This window comes from Ambystoma mexicanum, chromosome 4q (assembly GCF_040938575.1).
Source record: "Ambystoma mexicanum isolate Mex_15411 chromosome 4q, UKY_AmexF1_1, whole genome shotgun sequence".
Taxonomy (NCBI): domain Eukaryota; kingdom Metazoa; phylum Chordata; class Amphibia; order Caudata; family Ambystomatidae; genus Ambystoma; species Ambystoma mexicanum.
Window position 1 is genome coordinate 142,655,799 of NC_090928.1, and position 19,565 is coordinate 142,675,363.

The window sequence follows — 19,565 nt, forward strand, 5'->3', positions numbered from 1 at the left end:
GACCGGGAGCTGGGGTACAAAATGGCCCCCGCTGCTGGAATTTCTCCTCGATGACCGGCGAGGCGTTGGAGATCCTACAAGAGGGCGAAGTGGCATCGGACCATGCCATCACTGTGGCCCTGGACATCGCAGACAAAGGGTTGTCATGGCTGGTTGGAAGCCACCAACTTTCGGCAGGAAGTTCAGTTGAGGGTTCTGGATATGCCTTTTTGACGGGGTCAATCTTTTTGGGAAGGCCGTTGACGAATCGTTGCAAGCCGCTAAAACCAACACAGAGACAGTCCGTACCCATGGCACGCTTCAGCAACATGATCCTTCCTTTCGTGCCTCAGGGGGAAAGTCCGGCAGGTCGTGTAAGGGTTTTGGCAGGGGATCATCCTCGTACCACCAGCCCTCCTGTTCGGAGACCCAGGAGGCCTACACGTGTCGTTTCAAGACTTTCGGAGTTGGCCGTCATCTTTTCTCCCAAGGTGGCACGCAGGCCCCAAAGCAAGATTGAACCAGCCGGGAAATAGGGCCCCCATCCATGTACCCCAGTGGGAGGCCAGCAGGCGGGCTTCGTCAGCGAGTTTGAAAGAGCTACACTGACCGATGGGTGCTTGACGTTCTTGCCCATGGACACTCTAGAATTCCAGCAGAAGTGTCTGCGGATACCACCGATGGCCTGGCAGGAGCAGCACATCCCTGAGCTCCTGCAGGATGTACGGATCATTATAAGAAAAGGGGCAATGAGCTGGTTGCAAGGCTCTGGAGTCTACTCCAGATACTTCTTGGTAAAGACGACGACCGGGGCTGGAGGCCCATTCTCGACCTCCGGCATCTCAAGTACCTCAAGTCCCAAATTCAGGATGGCCACGTTGCAGCACATGCTTGGCCAAGTGGAGGAAGGCTACTTCCTGATGTCGCTGGATCTGGAGGATGCTTACTTCCATGTCCCCATTCACGAGAAGCATTGGAAGTTCCTGCGCTTCATCGTACAGGAAAAACACTGCCAATTCAAGGCCCTTGCCTTCGGACTGAAATCGGCACCTTGGGTGTTTACGAAGTGCCTGGCACCAGTGGCGGCCCATCTGCGTCTACAGGGGATACATGTGTGGCCATACCTAGACAACTGGCTCATCTGTGCCAAGTCAAGGGAAGTAGCTGTCGAACAAACGGAAAGGACCGTCCGGCTGCTGATGGATCTGGGGTTCTCCGTGAACTATCCAAAGTCCTGCTTGATACCATCGCAGAACGCACTGTTCCTGGGGGCCAGGCGCAACACGGTCTCCTGCCTGGCGGCCCCCAAGAACAAATGGTGGCCATGCTGGGAAAGGTGCAGCGACTGTTGGCACTGAAGACTGCCACGGTGCAGACCATCAAGTCACTGTTCGGCATGATGTTGTGTGTTTACCTGATCAGACTCTGCAGGTTGCGGTTATGACCCTTTCAGGAATTCCTGGAAGCTTGGTGGATCCAGTTGTCCGGAAGCTTCGCAGACGAGATTGTACTCTACGAGGAGTTCTTTCGTGCGATAAGGTGGTGGGCCGTACCCTCCAACATCGCAGGGGGCACGGATTTCCAGAGCCCCCATACCAAGAGACTGTCACCACGGACGCTTCCCTGGAGGGCTGGAGAGCCCACACAGGATGTCTTCACGCCAGAGGCATGTGGCTAACGGAGGAGAGAGATCTCCATATCAATGTCCTGGAACTGCAAGCAGTGTTCTGGGCCCTCAGGTCATTACTTGCTTCCCTCAAGGGCAAGGTGGTGAGGGTCTTCACGGAAAATACCACCACAATGTTCTACGTCAGGAAGCAAGGGGGGCTCCAAATCCCCAGTGCTCTCCAGAGAAGCGCAGGACTTGTGGCATTGGGCCGTCGTCCAGGGGCTGTTCCTCATTCCTTTTCACCTGACAGAAGTCAAGAACACCATTGCTGACTCCCTCAGCGCTAGAGTGGGAACTTCGAAGGGATCAAGTGGACAACCTCTTCCACCAGCCGAGGAGCATGGGGGATGCGTTTTCCTTCCTGTGGGAAGGCCTGTTCCTGTACGAGTTTCCTCCATTGCCTCTCCTTCTGTGAGTCATCAATCAACTGAAACAGTGCGATACAGGATGATCCTCTCCCCCGGCATGGCAGATTCGGTACCCGGATGATCTCAGCCTGTCTGCGTTGCATCCGGTCAAGCTGCCAGTGGTGGCGGGTCTGCTTGCCAGAGAAGGAGGCGCAATCCTACATCATGAGCCAGGATCGCTGAACCTAAAGGCTTGGCTCCTGCAGCCTTAAGAAGTGGGACGTTGCGAGCTGCCGGCGGACTGCAGGGAGGTCCTTGCCAGGGCCTTGCCACCTCCCGTGCTTGTGTAATGTTGTACTGCTTTGTATTCTTTATTCACGAGCATGTGAATCCCTGCCAGATCCCATACTGGAGAAGGAACAAGTTACTTGCCTGTAACTGTTCTGCGACATGGGTCTGCCATGGATTCACTCACGAACCCTCCCCCTTAGGGGCCTAGGGAGAGGGCAGTCATTGGCTGGAGGCAGTATAACCCAGAGCTCAGTGATTGGTTTATAGGTTTATTGGTTTATAGGAGAAAGAACGTTTGTACGTGAAAGTGAAACTGTTGCTGACTGCGAATATTCATGAGCATGTGAATCCATGCTGGAGAACAATAGTTACAGGTAAGTAACTTGTTCGTATGTCGACTTAAGCCACTTGCACAGAGTTCTCCTAATAATACTACTTGTGGAGGTTGCAGATTTCATTCCAAGCTTGATTTCTGTCTTTGTTCCTACAGCGAGGGTTGTCTAGACTGAAGAGTTGCTTTGTGTCACAGAATTTCATTTGTCGGTCGCGGTACGTGGAATCTGTTTTCAGACAGCTTCCAGTTGAAGATCCAAAATGAAGACTTTAGAAAGATACACAAAGGTGACCAGTCCAAACTAAGGTCCCCACGGTCAGGTGGCAACAGGCGAGGTCCCCACGGCCAGGTGGCAACAGGCGATCGTATACTAGCGAATACAGGAGCATCCCCAGCACATCTTCTGTTGAAGTGAGACTGCTATAAAAGCAGGAGCAGGCGACTTGTGGCTGAAGATCTGCAAAGTTCCAAGGCTCTACTCGGAACCATGACAGATGCAGAGAGGTAGCCTTGGAAGGAGATGTTCAGTCCACTGGTGTGTCCAGGAACGCTTCTGAAGGCACAGCTACTCGAGCAATGGTCAAAACTAGTTGATCCCACCAGTTCAGGGTACGAAACACCAAGAAAGTCTGCCTTGAGTTCAAGACAGGGGGGAACAAATATTCACCGGGACAACACTGGAGTCGATGCTGGTCCGTTACAGGGGTTGTCCTCTGGTAGTCGGTGGACTGCTCGTCTTTGTAGAATTCTTGGTTCCAACAATGATCTGCCAGACAGGTGTAGAAGTCTTCCTTTTATCCAAGATTCAGGCTGGAATCCAGCCCAAGCAGACCAATGGTGTGTCTGCACTTGTCAAACAGCCTGCGCATAACCCATCATAGACTGCCACTGTCACCACCTCTACCCAGCAACACTTTCTTGCACCAGAAATGTCGATTGGGTTAGACTGTGCCAGCCCCTTCGTCTGGCGCACACACACAATGCCCCTAAGCCTGCAAAAGCCACAGCTTTCCATGAAAAAAGGATTTCCATCTAAGACGTTGCCAAAGCTTAGAAGGCGGGAAGAAGGCCAAAGAATAACCAGGCCAAAGCCAAGCAAAACCTCTTGTGGCAGAGCGATCTTGCTAGCCACATTTTAGTAGCCATTTGTGGTACATGTAAAAGTGAATGAGTTAAAGTAACATAAACGGTAACAATTTCACAGCTGCCATCAGCTTGTCTTGGGCACATTGTAAAAGTAATAAAAACGCCATTATATAAAATATGTAAGGATACTAGGTATCCCAACTGCACTTCATTGTAAGGGGAGGTGTGTAATTGTAACAATAAAAGCATTCATAAAGGGAGACCTAGTTTCTCAGTACTGTTCTTCTTAGGGACCAGTCCATTTTCCTCATAAGAATGAGGAAAACATGCTGGGGGAAGGCTTTAACCTCCACGAAATCAAGGCTCAGTTAAAAAAATAAGCAAAATGAAATGGGGTGCCATAATCTGAGGGGGAAGGGTGCAAGAAGTCAATATATGTTAATACCAGTCAAGAATGCACTGGATGCATCAAAAACAGATCCATTAAAGTACGGCCATTAGATCACACCAACATTTGTGAATATGAATTGATGCATATGGTTAAGGTTTCAGCTCTGTTTGCATCTGAAATAAGTTTCAAGTGTGTTTACTTAATACTTGATGATGAGTTCCCTTTTTGAATTGCTATGCAATCTGTTCTTTCCACCGTAGTGTTTTTGCTTGTAACATCTGGCTAGCTGATCTTTTTTGATTTAAAACGTTTTCCTTATGTTCACACTTTCAGGAGGAAGACTGCGAGAAAGCATTCTTTAAAATGGATAACGTTCTAATTGATGACCGACGGATCCATGTGGATTTTAGCCAGTCTGTCTCCAAAGTGAAATGGAAGGGAAAGGGTATTATTTCCATATGCCTGTTATTTATTTAAAAACAAAAGTATTTGCATAATTTAGGGGTTGCATGCCGACAAAACTAGCATAGTTTGAATACCTGGCTGTAAATTTTGATGTATACAAAATTTCAGGGTATAATGTTAGACTTTATAGTGAATATTAATTGTGAACATACACATATGCTGTAATGTAACAAAACAGAAATGGGTCAAAAATATAAACTTTGAATGGATTGTGTCCTTCAACGTATTCCTCATCTTTGACATGCAATGTCCAGCTTTGGCTGCAGCTTAGGCTGCTTGGGAATTTTTTTGGCAGAGGGTGCCCTGCGTCGTTGGCGTTGAGTCGATGTCCCTCGAAGGTGACGTCATCCGATGTTATAAGAAGCATGCACGGTGCCCGTTGGTGTCCATTGGGTCTTCGACACCGATTGAGCTATCAGTGCCTTCGGCGCCGTTGTCTATGCCAAAGCCATTGGCGCCGCTGAAGCCTGGTTTACCAGCTTTGCCTTCAGGTCCAGTGGACCCGCCAAGTAAAACTCTGAGTAAGTCTAAGTCTGCATCTTCGACGCCTCCTAAACCTCTGGGCTCTGTGCCAGAAAAGTCTTTTGTCACCCTTCGTAAAAAGGATATTCTTTTAGGAAACGCACTTCAATTTTTCAGGAAGAGGAACTTTCAGAGGGGGGGGGGATGCTGCGCTCCAGTATGGGACTCCAGATGTACCGAGTGCCTTATTTCAGAGGAGAGCAGGATGCAGGGCGTGTGTGACACTTTCCATAACCCAAGTGGTATTGATATCTGTCCGGAGTTGGAGTTCAGCATGCTGGAACCTGGGGAGCATGACGACTCTTCATACAGGCACTTTATGTCTAAGGTGGTGGAGTACTTAGGCTGGTCCAGGCCTCCAGCTAATTATGATCAAGATGACCTTACAGATATTCTGAACAAGGGTCCACCTACGGATCCTGTATTACCGTTCCATGTGTGTCTTCAAAAGAGGGTGGGCAGAAATTGGAAGGCCCTGGAGACCAATCCAGCGGTGAACAAGTCTCTTACACGAAAATATTGTACCTCCAGTAGCGACCCCGGCTATCTGTCTGATGTTAGGCAAAGTTTGTATGCAGTACCCTCTTGGACCACTACACACAACTCTGTCCACAGGTATAGGCAGCCCAACCTTTGGTATAACCTTATACTACAGTTTTGGTAGTGTGTTGAGCAGCCAGGCGTATCTCAAGATGGGAAAATGTGAGCTGTAGTGGAGTTGCACAAAGATTCACAGTTACAAATATTCAAATAAACTCTTACACAACTTTCTTGCATAAACAATTATTAATTTATCAGTCAATTATAAATCCTTCAGAAGAGAGCAATAGAATAGTAACCCACAAATACACTTCAATACTGTACACTCAGATTCTAAATCAGTAAAGATCCTTTTGGGATGGCCCACAGACACAACCTACACCCACAGGTGACTTCAATAACTATGGTGCTGGGGACATTAATATCTTACTGTTGGCTTTTAGAATACTCTTAAAAGTTGGTAAAAGGCAAAAGTTATTAGAACAAGAGACCACAAATCTTCTTAAACAAGCAAGTACTTCTAGATTTTCCTAGAAGAGTCGTTCAGTTCAATTGGCTAAGCCAAAGTCAATGGGCAAAAGTCTTGTATAGGATGAAGCACTTCTGATTAGTAAATGGAAAAGTCTTTGCACAAGTTCTTTAGAGTCTTTGATGAAAAGAAGAATCAAATGTAGGGCCATAAGCTAATTTGACTTGCGAGTTGCAGAAGGGGCAAGCACTCTACTGTAAGGGGTAAGTTCTCTCAGACTTTTTACAGTACCTTAGAAATGAAGAAAAGATGCAGCAGATGACTTATGTTCCTGTGCAGCTCTGCAGATCTTGCTGTTCCTGGTCCTCAGTCGTGGTGACAAGAGGGAGGACGTTGAGGGACTCCTGCAATGCACTGGGACGGTCCAACTTAACTTTCAGTGGCTGTTCAGTGTTTCAGCTCCTTGTGTCTACCGCAAATAGCAATACTGTGGTTCCTGGCAGTTGAGATGGACTTTTCTTGCTTCTTGGGGTCCTGCACTCTGTTAAGGGTGCTCATGCTCGGTCAGTCCTGCTTCCTGGGAGTCCGGAGGATCTTCCAAAAGCCCTAGGCCAGCTTAAAAGCAACGCACACAATCTGGTGTTCCTCTCCCTCTTATGCCCACCTGGTACCCACGGGGATGCCAAACAGCCCTGGTTGGATGATTTTGCACTCTCGAACCCTCTCCCGGTCCCTTGGTAAGGCCTCTGGTTAAAGATGGGTCTGCAATATAGGAGAGCTGGATTCAATACCACATTATCTGTTTTCCCACCTCTCTTGGCCTCAACTCCTTCGTACCCTTTGGGCCTTCTCCTCACCTTAATATTGTAAGAGGTGGATTCTCCCTCCTGCTCCTCGTGGCAGGGGCGCGTAGATGTGGGGGGCGAGCAGCGACCAAGTTACTTCACTGGTGCAAGACCCCTGTGGGAATCCAGGCCTGCTGCGACTCCATAGGTTTGCTGCTTTACAGTCTTTATATGCAGTTCTTATGTTCCTCGTCAATTACTAATGTCTTGCTTCTTTCCTTTTAGGTATGGAAAGGTATTTTGGTGTTGTCATGCAGTTTGAAGATGAGCATGGGCCGGTGGGCGAAAGCGCAGTGTGCGCGATGCTGTCCGGTGAGTAATGCGCGGCCCTGTTTTGCCTTTTATATTGCTAACCTGTCTTTTCTCTCCTTGCAGGTTGCGATGTTCCTCGCCGAGCGCTGTAATGTTCCAGCAATGATACTGACCAGGATATGACTACCCAGGTAAGAATTGTGTGGCTCTTCATTCTGGAGGAAACGTGAGTAAAAGCTTAATAATGCTGTCTTTCTTTCGCCTCTTTCCACGTTATGGTATTCCAGGATGCATGCGGTGCCGGATGATGGATTTGTACCTTCAGGTGAGTGGAACGGAAGTCAGAGGTGGATTGAAGACCGGATACTGTTCCAGGTAAGTTTCGTAGTGTTCTTTCTCTCTCTGCAGGTCCTTGGTTTCAGGTAAACTGGTATCAAAGAACTGGACACGGTGAGCGTTGCGCTGCCCACAGAAGAATAACGCAAAGCATGTTCTGCTGTTTGGGTGTGGTTTAAATAGTCTCGGGTAAAGTAGTCCAGGTAAAATAGTCCCAAGCCTGCCACACCCAAAGTAGTCCAGGTAAAGTAGTCCCAGGCCTGCCACACCCAAAAAACTAGACCGCATAGCTCAGTTCCTTGCAACTGAGCTATGTGTGTGCCTCCATGCTTGCTGAACCCCCCCCCCACCCCCGCCAAATAGTCCCATTCTAATGTTGGTCTTCATGATGGTTATGAGCCTGGCGCCAAAGGCCGAGATGGATGTCCAAGTGGCTTACTTTGGAGTTGATTGGTCCCACCAACTCAAGGGGAGAAGTCGTCCGTGCAGGGGCTTCTCTGTCGATGCAAACTTGGCGTTTCGGCACTGCAGCAGGGCTTCACCAGGCAAACCAACGGTCCAGGAGTTGCAGCAGGTGTCCTCTTCAAGTTCTTCTTCGGTTCCTTCGTCCAGTGGTCGACTCTGCCTTCCAAGACAAAAAACTTGCCTTTTAAGTTCTCTCCCATTCATTCCAGCCTAGCTGTCAGTCACCCAGCAGGGTGGCTGTCCTTGCCGGATGGTCAGCTGGCCAATCATCACAGAGTGTATTTGGGTCTCCGAGGAGACTAAGCACAGGGAGTTTCGGCCACCTCCCTCATGTCCTGCCTACCCCAGACACCCTGGAGCCAGAGGCGGCTTCACTCGTGAATCCCGCCAAAGGCAAAATGAACAAAGAGACCAAACCAGGTTTGGCGCACAGAATAAATCTCAAGGATCTTTCCACAAAGAAATTGTGAAAAAGACCGGGCACCATTTTGACAAAGATGGCTCCCGTGGGTGCTTTACTGTAGCTGCTAATGCAGTCCGCTGTAAAGGCACACCATGGTAGTTCAAACAAATTCACTTCCACCAGCCATTCAGTGCGAAAAAGGGTAACATAACATTTTTTTACATGACAAACTAGACAAGGGGATACTAGGTAACCCCTCCAGCACTCTATCGTAAAATAGGGTGTGCTGGGTCTAGAAAGTTATAATGGTAACTAAAGTCGTCAATTTTACTTTACTGCTCTGGGAAACAGTAGTTTATCCCAGAGAAGGTATTTAAACCTTTGGGAAATCTGAAAGACTTCCCTGTGCCACTGCACTGAAGGTGCTGTGTGGCACAATGTAAACAATGCCTATGGAGTTGTGTCAGACTCCACAACCAAAAGAAACAGTGTTAAAAAATCACAATAAAATACGAGAGAGTGGGGAATAAGGGTCACATTCTCTCCAGGTTAAAAAAAAAGTCTTCAAAATCCAGCAAAGTTGCTGGGGACCTCTAAGGTGGAGGGAATTAGCATATTTCTGAGAATTCTCCCTAACATCTGAACACCCCACTCCCGAGAGTCTGGTGGTCCAGGCAGCCACGGCTACGTTGAAGCAGGCTGCATACCCTACCACCCCCCCCTGATAGGGATGATAAGCGCTTAGATGGATGGGCGCTGAAGGTATTTTCGGCAGCGAGTATGGCATTAAAATCAGCCAACTCCACCTGTGCGCTTACATTTCCGTACACTCGGTGAGAGTGCATCTCCATGGTGGCAGTGCATATTCCAGAAGGGGATGAGAGGGTCGGCTTTCTAACTATTAAGGAAGACAAGGAAGCCGTGTGAGTCCCAGTCTGGATTGGATTCTGCGGATAGTATCAGCAGATTCATGGCTATGAGCAACGTGATACGCAGGTTTGCGTGGTTGCGGAAGTCTGGTTTTGCTCTTGATGTGCAGGCTTGTCTTCTCAACATGCCTTTTGATGGGTCTCATCCTTTTGGCAGCAACGCTGACGAGATCCTTGAGAAGTTGTAGACCTCCAAGGTGGCTGCCAAATCCTTAGACACAGCTGTTGGGCAACCTCAGCCTTTTCATTCCAGCGGACAACCGTGGAGGGGTAGATCTTTTCGCTGCTACTCCTCATTTGGAAGGGCGAGAGGAATGGCCAGTCAGAGAGGCCAGTGAAAGTTCCCTCGTGGTGGTTGAGGTAGATGTGCCAAGTCTGCTCCAGCTGCAGCCTCTTTGCCATCGGCCGCTGCAGCAGCCGCTTCAAAACCGCTCTGAAGGGTTCAGTCGCAGTTCTCCAGTGGGGGGCTTTCATGCCTGCCATTTCACGATTACCCGTTAGCAACATGCCTGGCGTCAGAAAACTGACAAGTATTCCGTTCGCCTGTAGATCGGCTGCGAGACAGTTCTTCTCGCAATGGAAATGATGGCACGGCTTATTGCCATGGATATATTGTGCTACAGCAGCATACAGCACGGTAACGCTGCGTTCCAGACGTGCTCTCCGTTCACGTGAATTGCATCCTGTTGCATCACGGTAGGCTGTAAGTGCGTGTCTATTTAAACCGTCCAGATCCGGGCCACAGGGCTTCTGATTACAGATTTTTCTGAAGCACTTTTGTTGTCATGCTGTCAGGCTGTTTAGCTTTGATTCCAGTTGCCGACCTGATTCTGCCCACAGACCCCTTTTGAATCTCGTCTCCTGGTTACGTTGTTACTGTTCACGGTCTGGTTACTGTGCCTCTGTTCTACTTTGCTGTTTGCCCGCACGTTACTGACCTTGACCCGCTCACCGGACTGCTTTCACGCTGAACTGTACTTCCTCTGCCAGCACGTTACCGACCTTGGCCCGCTGATTGAACTGCCTTTTACCTGTGGATTTAGTCTTCCCATTCAACCTAAAGTGCACTTGACATTGGGACGCAGTGCTCATTCTTCAAGGGTGCACCAAACAGACACTAGCGCGACCCTCATGCCGCCATTGAATAGTCTCCTACTAACCAACCCTTTTTGTCCTCGTTTTCCTCTTCTATCCTTGGATTTTTACATCAGTTTATCCCTCTTCAACAAAACCCACGGTAATAGACATTCAAGGAAACTTTCAAACTAGGGTTAGGGGATGGGGTGGTGTAGAGGGGGGTTGCGGGGGAAGTAAAGCATAGCTCCCTAATGCTGCGTTCTGCTTCTGTTATCATTAGGATTAGGCAGAAAGAGGCGCATATCTGTTAATTCCGAAGTAGGACCCAATTCCCATCAGGTTAGTTTACAATATTGGGACCTCTGTTTTGCCTCAAGCAAGGACCATTACTGAACCTTGTCCTTTTTATTTCAGCCCAGTGTTTCCTGTACTAATCCACTACTCTTCCAATTGATTTGGCTCATCTGGCTTTTACCTTAATAGCCAGTGGGGCATATCAAAGGGAAGGTCTATATTCTGCAATAGACCAGTGTCTCCGGCCAAGAGCAACCAGGTCCGGACCACATCCCTCCGGGTTTTTTGTTTTGTTTGTATTTTATTGAATTTTATATATGGCTTTTTACCCAAGCGCTTCACAAAGAGACATTTAACAGTACATTAAAATCAGCGTTAACAATTGTGTTTGGGATCAGCTAATAGCAATCAAACAGGAGACTGAAGTAAGTGACATTTTAGGGAGGAGCAAAACTGAGAGTAAGTGGTTATGGATCGGAGGGATAGTGGAAGAAGGTTCCAGTGGAGAGGGTCCAGCAGTTGAAAAGATCGAAAAGGAAGCGAGGTAATCGGGGGCAAGGCATATAAAGATTTGAATACTAGACAGAGGAAAAAGAATTTGAGCTGAGAGTGAAAGGAGAGCCATCCAAGAGATTCAAGAGTAGAGGAGATGGAATCACGATAGGATAATAAGCAAAGCGAGCGGATAGAGGAATGATAAATTGATTAGAGAGAGCGAGGGAGACCAAAGAGTAGAACAGAGCAGTAGAAAAGTCGCCAAAAAATAGGTAAGAGACTAAGAGCTCAGTGACATGAAGAGTGAGAAAGGGACGAATTTTGCGTATATTAAAGAGGTGATAGCAGCAACCACGAGAGTTAAGTGAGATACAGTGAGGTGGTGGGTTACTGGTGAGTTGTTGGTTAAGTGGCATTGTTGTTTTAAAACCTAACTGAGGCAGATTTTCTCAGCCTCTAGAAGAATGGTGAGCCATTAATTCAGATGCATGGGCTCTGGAAACAATAGCCCACAGCTACTGGGAAACACTCTTTGAGGATTCCAGATCCACTCCTTGTACAGGAGATTTTAACCCTGCTAGAGAAAGGCGCTATAGAACCAGTGCCTGTAGTGGAGAGGAACAAGGGTTGGTATTCCCCATATTTTTTGATTAAAAAAAGGACTGGGGACTGTGACCCATCTTGGACTTGAGAACCAGTTCCTCAGGAAAGACAAATTCAAGATGGTCACTCTTTCTCAGATCCTTCAGGTCCTCTAACATCAGGATTGGTTGGTGTCATTGGACCTTCAGGATGCTTATTTTCATGTGCCGATCCATCTCAAGCACAGGAAATACCTGAGGTTCGCTGTTGGTGGCTTGCACTATCAGTTTCGAGTCCTGCCATTCGGATTGACCTCCGCCCTGATGGTGTTCACCAAACTGATGGTGGTATCAATGCATCTCAGGAGGGTGGGGGGGGTGTATTCACGTCTACCCCTACCTGGACGATTAGCTGATCAGGGCACGTTCCCCCTAACAGGTCTTGGATCATCTCAACGTTACCTACCGCTCCCTTCACAGACTGGGCTTCTCCATCAATTTCAAGAAGTCCCACATGACACCTTCCCAACAGCTCCAGTACATCAGGGCTGTTTTGGACACTTCCTTGGGAAAGTGCTCGCTCTCAAAGTGAGGGCTCAACACATTCTCCAGATGGTAACAAAATTCCAGACTGCCCAGAATCTCCCGGCCTTCGAGTTCTTGGGTTTCATCGGCCTCATGGCATCCTGCTCGTTTCTGATGTCAAAGGCCCGCTTGCACATGAGATCCCTTCAATGGGCTCTCCACTCGCAATGGTCCCAGTTCTCGGGACCGATGTCGGACCGTCTTCACATTCCACCCAGAGTCTCAAAGGATCTTCTGTGGTGGGCCTGCGAGAAGAATGTTCTGAAAGGCAAATACTTTTGGCAAGCATGGGCAGAGATAACTATAGTGACGGATGCCTCACTCATGGGGTGGGGAGCTCATGCCACCGAGTTGACTGTCAGCGGCTGTTGGTCTCTGTCGGAGTCCAAGCTACACATAAACCTTTTGGAGCTGCGAGCGATCAGACTAGCGCTGAAGACTTTTCTACCGTCTGTACAGGGGAAAGAACGTCCTGATGACGGACAAAACAGTGGCCATGCACTACCTCAACAAGCGGGGAGGCATGGGGTCACTACCACTGTGCAGAGAGGCAACGCAGCTCTGGTATTGGGCTATTAAGAAGGAATCTCCCTCTCTGCGGTTAACCTGGCCGGGGAAGAGAACACTGCAGCAGACGCTCTGAGCAGGCAGAGCAGTCTCCCCGACTGGGAATTTACTCAGGAAGTCCTTCAAGAGATCTTAGCTGTTAGGGAGGATTCTCAGAAATGTGCCAATTCCCTATACCTTCGAGTCCCCCAGCAACTTTGCTATATTTCGAGGACTTTTTTTTTTTTAACCTGGAGAGGGTGAGACCCTTTTTCCCCACGCTCTCGTATTTTAATGTGATTTCTGAGATTTGTTTCTTTTGGTTATGGAACCTGAAACTCTATAGGCATCATTTTTACATTGTCACACAGCACCTTCAGTTCAGTGGCACAGGGAAGTCTTACAGATTTCCCCAAGGTTTAAATACCTTCTCTCAGATAAACTACTGTTTCCCAGAGCAGTGGAGTTAAATTGGCTTTACTTACATTTGTAACTTTCTAGACCCAGCTCACACTGTCTTACAATAGGGTACTGGAGGGATTACCTTGTATCCCCTTTTGTCTAGCTTCTCATGTAACATTTTTGTTACCCTTTCTTCACTAAATGGCTGGCAGTAGTTTTGTTTTACTACCGTGGAGTGCTAGGCTTTTTGGCCAGTATTCAGCCTCTGCCGCAATTCCGAAGCATCAGAGTATTTACAGGCTATTTATGCCCTCACCATTTGAAACTTCTACTTCATTAACAAGCCTCAGATATAGAGCCAGGCAGGCTCGAAACACGTGTCAGGCTGTTCGATTTCCTTAAATTAATACAAGATTGTATTGTAATCCTTGCATTATTGGCGCAGTGTGGTTTGGGACCCTTCTGTTCATTATTCTTGTAACGTGGTAGTGTATTGGCAGTACACCCTCACTCCCCAGACACCTGCTGCCTTTTGCCTTTTTCTATAATCTGTGCAAGCACTGTGGATACTTTTGACTAATTCTGCCTTTTTACTTGCCTTTTATACCAAAGGTTGGGTTGCTATTGCCAGGAGATTAGGGTTGTTGTAGTGCACCCTAAAGGTACTGCATACAGTCTTGCCTAACTCACTCACCCTTTGGTGAACCCCTCTGGTGGATCTGTTTGCGACCGGTATCAACCGGAAGTGCAAACTGTACTGCTCAAGGGAATTTCCTCAGAGGGGAGCTCTAGGCGATGCATTCGTGGTGGATTGGGAATTCCTGGTGCTGTATGCGTTTCCTCCAGTCCCCGTCATTCCTCAAGTCATCAGGAGGTTTGGTACCCACATGATCATCATTGCCCCGGATTGAGCCAGGAGAAAGTGGTACCCTGACCTTCTGGATATGTGTCCATCTGTCCTCTGATATGTCTTCTGCAAAGGGAAAATCTTCTCTCGCGAGAGGGGGGGAGGGTTGGGTTCTCCATCCACAGGTCAACACTCTCAACCTTCACGCTTGGTTTCTGAAAGGTTGAGTTACAAGGATTGGGACCTCCCGGATGACTTGATTGAGGTGTTGCTTTCGGCCAGATTGCCAGCAACAAAGTCTCTGTGCCGTTGCAATAAATTCTGTGACTGGTGCAGAGACAAGAATGTTGATCGTTTTCAGTGTAAAACACTGCATGTTCTATCTTTTTTGCTCTCGTTGGCACACAAAGGTCTTCAGGCTGTTGCAATTAAGGATTAGCTGGCTGCGCTTTCCATTTTCAAGCGCTCTTCAGAGGAGTGTTCCTATTTTAAGATCCCTCTAGTCAATCAGTTTCAAAAAGGGCTAACAAATGTGTTCCTGCCTTCTACATTTCAGGTTCCGGTGTGGGACCTTAACCTGGTTTTGAAATATCTAATGGGTGCTTTTTTTTAACCCTTGCCCTCATTTCCATTGAGGTTGTTGACTATCAAGACTATGCTGTTAGTTGCTCTTAACATCAGCAAGAAGAGTGAGCGTGTTGCAAGCACTTTCTTCCAATCCACCCTTTACTATATTCCACAAGGACGGGGTTGTTTTGTGTGTGAAACCCTCCTTCTTGCCTAAGATGGTTTCGGATATTCATCTAAGGCAGAAAATGGTACTACCAGCATGCTACCGTCCTCCGCATCCTAGCAAAGTGGAGAAAAGGCTACATTGGTTGGACCCTAGGAGAGTGCTGAGCTTTTATATTTCCAGGATGTCAAAATTGAGTGGACGATCAGCTATTTGTGAGGTACACCGGACACAAACTGGGCCAGGCTGTCTCCAAGCCGAACCTGTCCAGGTGCTTCATCCTCATGATTTCTGAATGCTACAGACTGGCAGGCAAGGACCCTCCTGAAGGTTTGCGTGCCCATTCCACCAGGGGCATGGCCACCTTGACTGCTCTGCAGAGAGGGGTTCCTATTAAGAAAATCTGTGGTGCTGCAATGTGGTCATTTATTCACACATTTGCTAAGCATTACTCTGTGGACTTCCCACACTTGGGATGTTGCTTTTGGGAAGTCAGTCCTTTTATCTGCCCTCTGAAAGTACGTCATGTCTAAATTCTTCTCCCTCCTATCGTGGATACTGCTTTGGGAGTCTGTCAAAGATGAGGAATACGTTGGAGGAAAAAATCCATTCGAAGGACAACTTACTTACCCCTGGTAATGTTCTTTTGACTGGATGTTCCTCCAACATATTCCTCATCGCCCTCCCAACCTACCCCTCTGTAGAATTTCCTATGCGATTTGCAGCTCTCGTTCTAGCAAGGTTGAGTAGTGTCCTGCCGGTGTTGCTGGGCGTTTCTAATACACTTGGAGGGAAAAACAGAACTGATGACAATGGGCGCTGTGCGTGTTACCTTAACATCAGATGACGTCACCCTCGACGGAGGCCTTCGAGGGACATCGACTCGACGCAGGGCGCCCTCTGCCGAAACAGTTCTGAAGCAGCCGAAGGTGGGCATTGCAGTAACATCCAGTCGAAAGAACGTTACCAGGGATAAGTAACTTGTTCTTCTGTGAAGTTTTCAGAATTAATTTGAGGTTGCTTCTATTAAGTCTGCTTTACAGAAGATAGATGCTATGTGGTCAGACAAGTGCTCCAGTATCAGCCCACTGAGCTTGCATGCTCTTTTATTAAACAGCATGGAAATCTCTGTGTATTGCTTTAAGTAGAACAGCATGAATCTACTTGCGTGGGACACTTTAGTCCAGCCAGCAGTCTTTTTGTATTCCTGTAGTTTGTGGAGACTAGGACCCTCGGCTTTGAATCATCTGAACAAGCCCTTCTCCAACCTTCTGCAGAAATCCCATACTGAAGTGAGCAAAGGGTGTAACTGTTAGGGAGAATTCTCAGGGATTTGCTAATTCCTCTCTACCTTAGAGACCCCGAGCTCTTTTGCTGAACTCTAGGACTTTAATTCTTTGCCTGGAGAGAGTGAGACCCTTTTTTCCCCCACTCTCTTATGTATTTTAATGTGATTTTGAACTGTTTCTTTGAGGAGTCTGACAAACTCCATAGGCATCATCTGTTACATTGTCACACAGCACCTTGAGTGCAGTGACACAGGGAAGTCTTCCAGTTTTCCCAAAGGTTTAAATACCTTCTCTTGGATCAACTACTTTCCAACAGCAGTGAAGTGAAATTGACTTTACTTTCACTTGCAACTTTCTAGACCCAGCACACACCATCTTACAATGGGCTGCTGGAGGGGTTACTTAGTATCCCCTTTATCTAGCTTCTCATGTAACATTTTTGTTACCCTTTCCTCGATGAATGGCTGGTGGTATTGGTTTACTTTTAACTAACGTGGTGTGTTTTTACCACAGGCTGCATTCACAGCTGCAGTAAAGCACCCAAGGGTGCAATTTTTGTCAAAATGGCCCGGTCTTCTTTTTTCGCCATTTCTTTGTGGAAAGGTCCTTCTTGAGATTTACTCTGCGTGCCAAACCAGGTTTGGCCCCTTTGTTCATTTTTGTCTTGGGTGGGATTCACGAGTGAAGCCCGCCTCGGGCTCCAGGGTGTCTGGCGGGGGCAGGAAGCGAGAGAGGTGCCCAAAAAACTCCCTCTGCTTAGTCTCCTAGGAGACAGGAATGCACTCTTCGGTGATTGGCCAGGTGTCTGTCCGGCAAGGACAGTCACCCTGCTGGGTGACTGACAGCTGGGATGGAATGAATGGGAGAAACCTGCATAAAAGGCAGGGCTTTTTTGTCTGGAAGTCAGAGTCGACCACTGGACGAAGGAATCCGAAGATCTTGAAGAGGATGCCTGCTGCAACTCCTGGACCGTTGATTTGCCCAGTGAAGCCCTGCTGATGTGCTGAAACTCCAATTTCATTTTGACTAGAGAAGCTGTCCAAGGAAGACTTCTCCCCTTGAGTTGGTGGGACCAATCAACTCCAAAGTAAGCCACCTGGACATCCTTTTGGAGGTGGTTGAAATTCCACTGCAGTTGCTGCTGGAACCAAATGGCCATGGAGAGGAACACCAGATCGTGTGTGTGGCTTTCAAAATGGCCAAGAGCTCCAGGAAGAACCTCGGGACTCCCAGGAAGCAGGACTGACCGAGCCTGAGCGACCTCAAGAGTGCTGGACCCCAGATGCAAGGGAAGCCCGTCTCGACAGCCAAGAGTCTGCGGTGTTGCTATTTGCTTAGACACGAGGAGCTGAAACCGCAAAGTGCCACTGAATAGAAGTTGGTCCTTTTCTGTCGCCGATTGTCCCGTTGCAGTGCAGGAGTCCTCCAGACGTCCTCCCTCTTGTCCCCACGACTGAGGCCCAGGAACACAGGATCTGCAGAGCTGCACAGGAACGGAAGCCAGCCAATGCCCTTTTCTTCTAACCAAAGGTACTGTACACCTTATTTGTTCTCTGCTGAGACTTGTCTTGGTTGTTCTGTAGAGTTGCTAACCGCTTCTTTACTTCACAAGCCTAATCAGCTTGTGGCCCCGCTTTGATTTCGTCTTCTTTTCTACGAAGACTTCTAAAACATTGTGCAAGACTTTTACCTACCTGCAAGAAGTGCTTCAGCTCACCTAGACTTTTGCCGAATTGACTTTGGCCTAGCCTGGCTCCCTGAATGACTCTTCGTGCCTCTGACATTGTGTTTGGCCTTCCATCCTGGAAGGGGGTTAACTAACTTTGTATTTGGGGGGGTTATCAAAACTACTTGCATGCTTCAGAATATTTGTGTGATCGTTTTTGTTCTAATAACATTTCTCTTTGACATGCTCCGAAGTCTGATTCTAAATGCAAACGGAGGTTTATTAATGTCCACTGTGTCCTAGTTATGAAAGTCACCTCAGGGTGTAGAAAGTGTGTGTGCCATCCCAAAAGGATACTTAATGATTTATAAATATTAAGAGTGTATTTTGGAGTGTATTTATGTTACTATTATATTGCTCCCTTCTGAAGAAGGCTTACTCAAACTGACTGTTTAATAAATTAATAATTGTTTAAGCAAGAAACTTTGTGTGCAAGAGTTTATTTCAATACTTGTCACTGTAAATCCTCTGTGCAACTCCCTTACAGCTCACATTGATCCCTCTTGAGATGAGCCTGGCTGCTCAACACGCTACCAACCTGTGTAGTACAAACTTATACCAAAGGTTGGGCTCCTATTGCCAGGAGGTCAGGGTTGTTGTAGTGCACCCAAAGGGTACTGCATACAGTCTTGCCGAACAGCGACTCTGGATCAAATATTGCAGTTTGTCTTAATTGAGCGCTGTATTGTCTGTCTGTGTCAGGAAAATGAGCCTTTGTTGCCACTGTTTTTTTGTTCTTATGTCTTTACATTGGAGTAGAACTGTCCCAGAAATATCTGTGCGCATTTTCTTTCAGAAAATGGGAAACTAGGGGCATTGCTGTTTTTCGGTGCTTGTACAACTTCTATGTTCTGCAACGAAAATTGGCAGTTCTTTCACCACCTACGTTTGCATTTAAAAGAAGCCATAATCTAAAAAGACGTGGTAACCAGGACCAACGTTAAGAGACCATCTTCCAGAAATGGGGGGATTGCAATGAACATCTGGTCATGTACCATCCGGTAACTGCAGTTCATCATGTGCATACACCAAGCGCACGCATACAATTCACATTGGTCTTAATCACCCTTCAGAACAGCATAGTTTAACTAATTGTTACACAACAAGGGTGTTTTACTACATACAATGCCTGTGTTTTAATAGGTATAGAGTCATGACAACAAGAATAGTAAAAACGTACATTTCAGATCATAGAAGTAGAGCTATTTTGAGCACGTTATAAAAGATGTAATTTTCACTTTGACAATGAACTTTGCATAAAATAAAATACCCAGTGCGCCATCTCTTCCATGAACTTTTTGTTTTTCACAAACTGATACATTCTTGCTTCGTCTGTCAGGCTAACTCCTCGAAAATGATCAATTCCTGTCTTCCACCATCACATGCTCCCTATAACGTTTTGTTACAAATGCTGGGAGATTTCTCTTTTGTGGGTCTTGAAAGCAGGGCAGGCACTTGTTCAGGAACTTCACTGGTCACAGGCTTTCCGTCGCACTTGTTGCATGCTTTTTCATAGCCAAGAAATGGCGACTCTACATCGATGTTTGAGTCTGGGATATAGTTTTTCCTTTGCATTTAATTTTTTTTTACAAGTGACTCAGTTGCCCTTCCAGTATCTGCACAGTTTCATTTTTCCTTTAAATTTACCAATAAAGTTTTACATAAAA

The 19,565-nt window shown here is 47.2% G+C and overlaps 1 protein-coding gene across 2 annotated transcripts in view; it reads left to right on the forward strand.

Annotated features, from left to right (window-relative positions):
- PPIL4 (peptidylprolyl isomerase like 4) overlaps window positions 1-19,565 on the forward strand; it is a 521,963-nt gene that overhangs the window by 351,781 nt on the left and 150,617 nt on the right. For both annotated transcript variants that reach the window (XM_069607668.1, XM_069607669.1), the window contains exon 10: window positions 4,431-4,542. In XM_069607668.1, coding sequence (XP_069463769.1) covers window positions 4,431-4,542 — 112 coding nt within the window. The remainder of the gene's footprint in view (window positions 1-4,430; window positions 4,543-19,565) is intronic.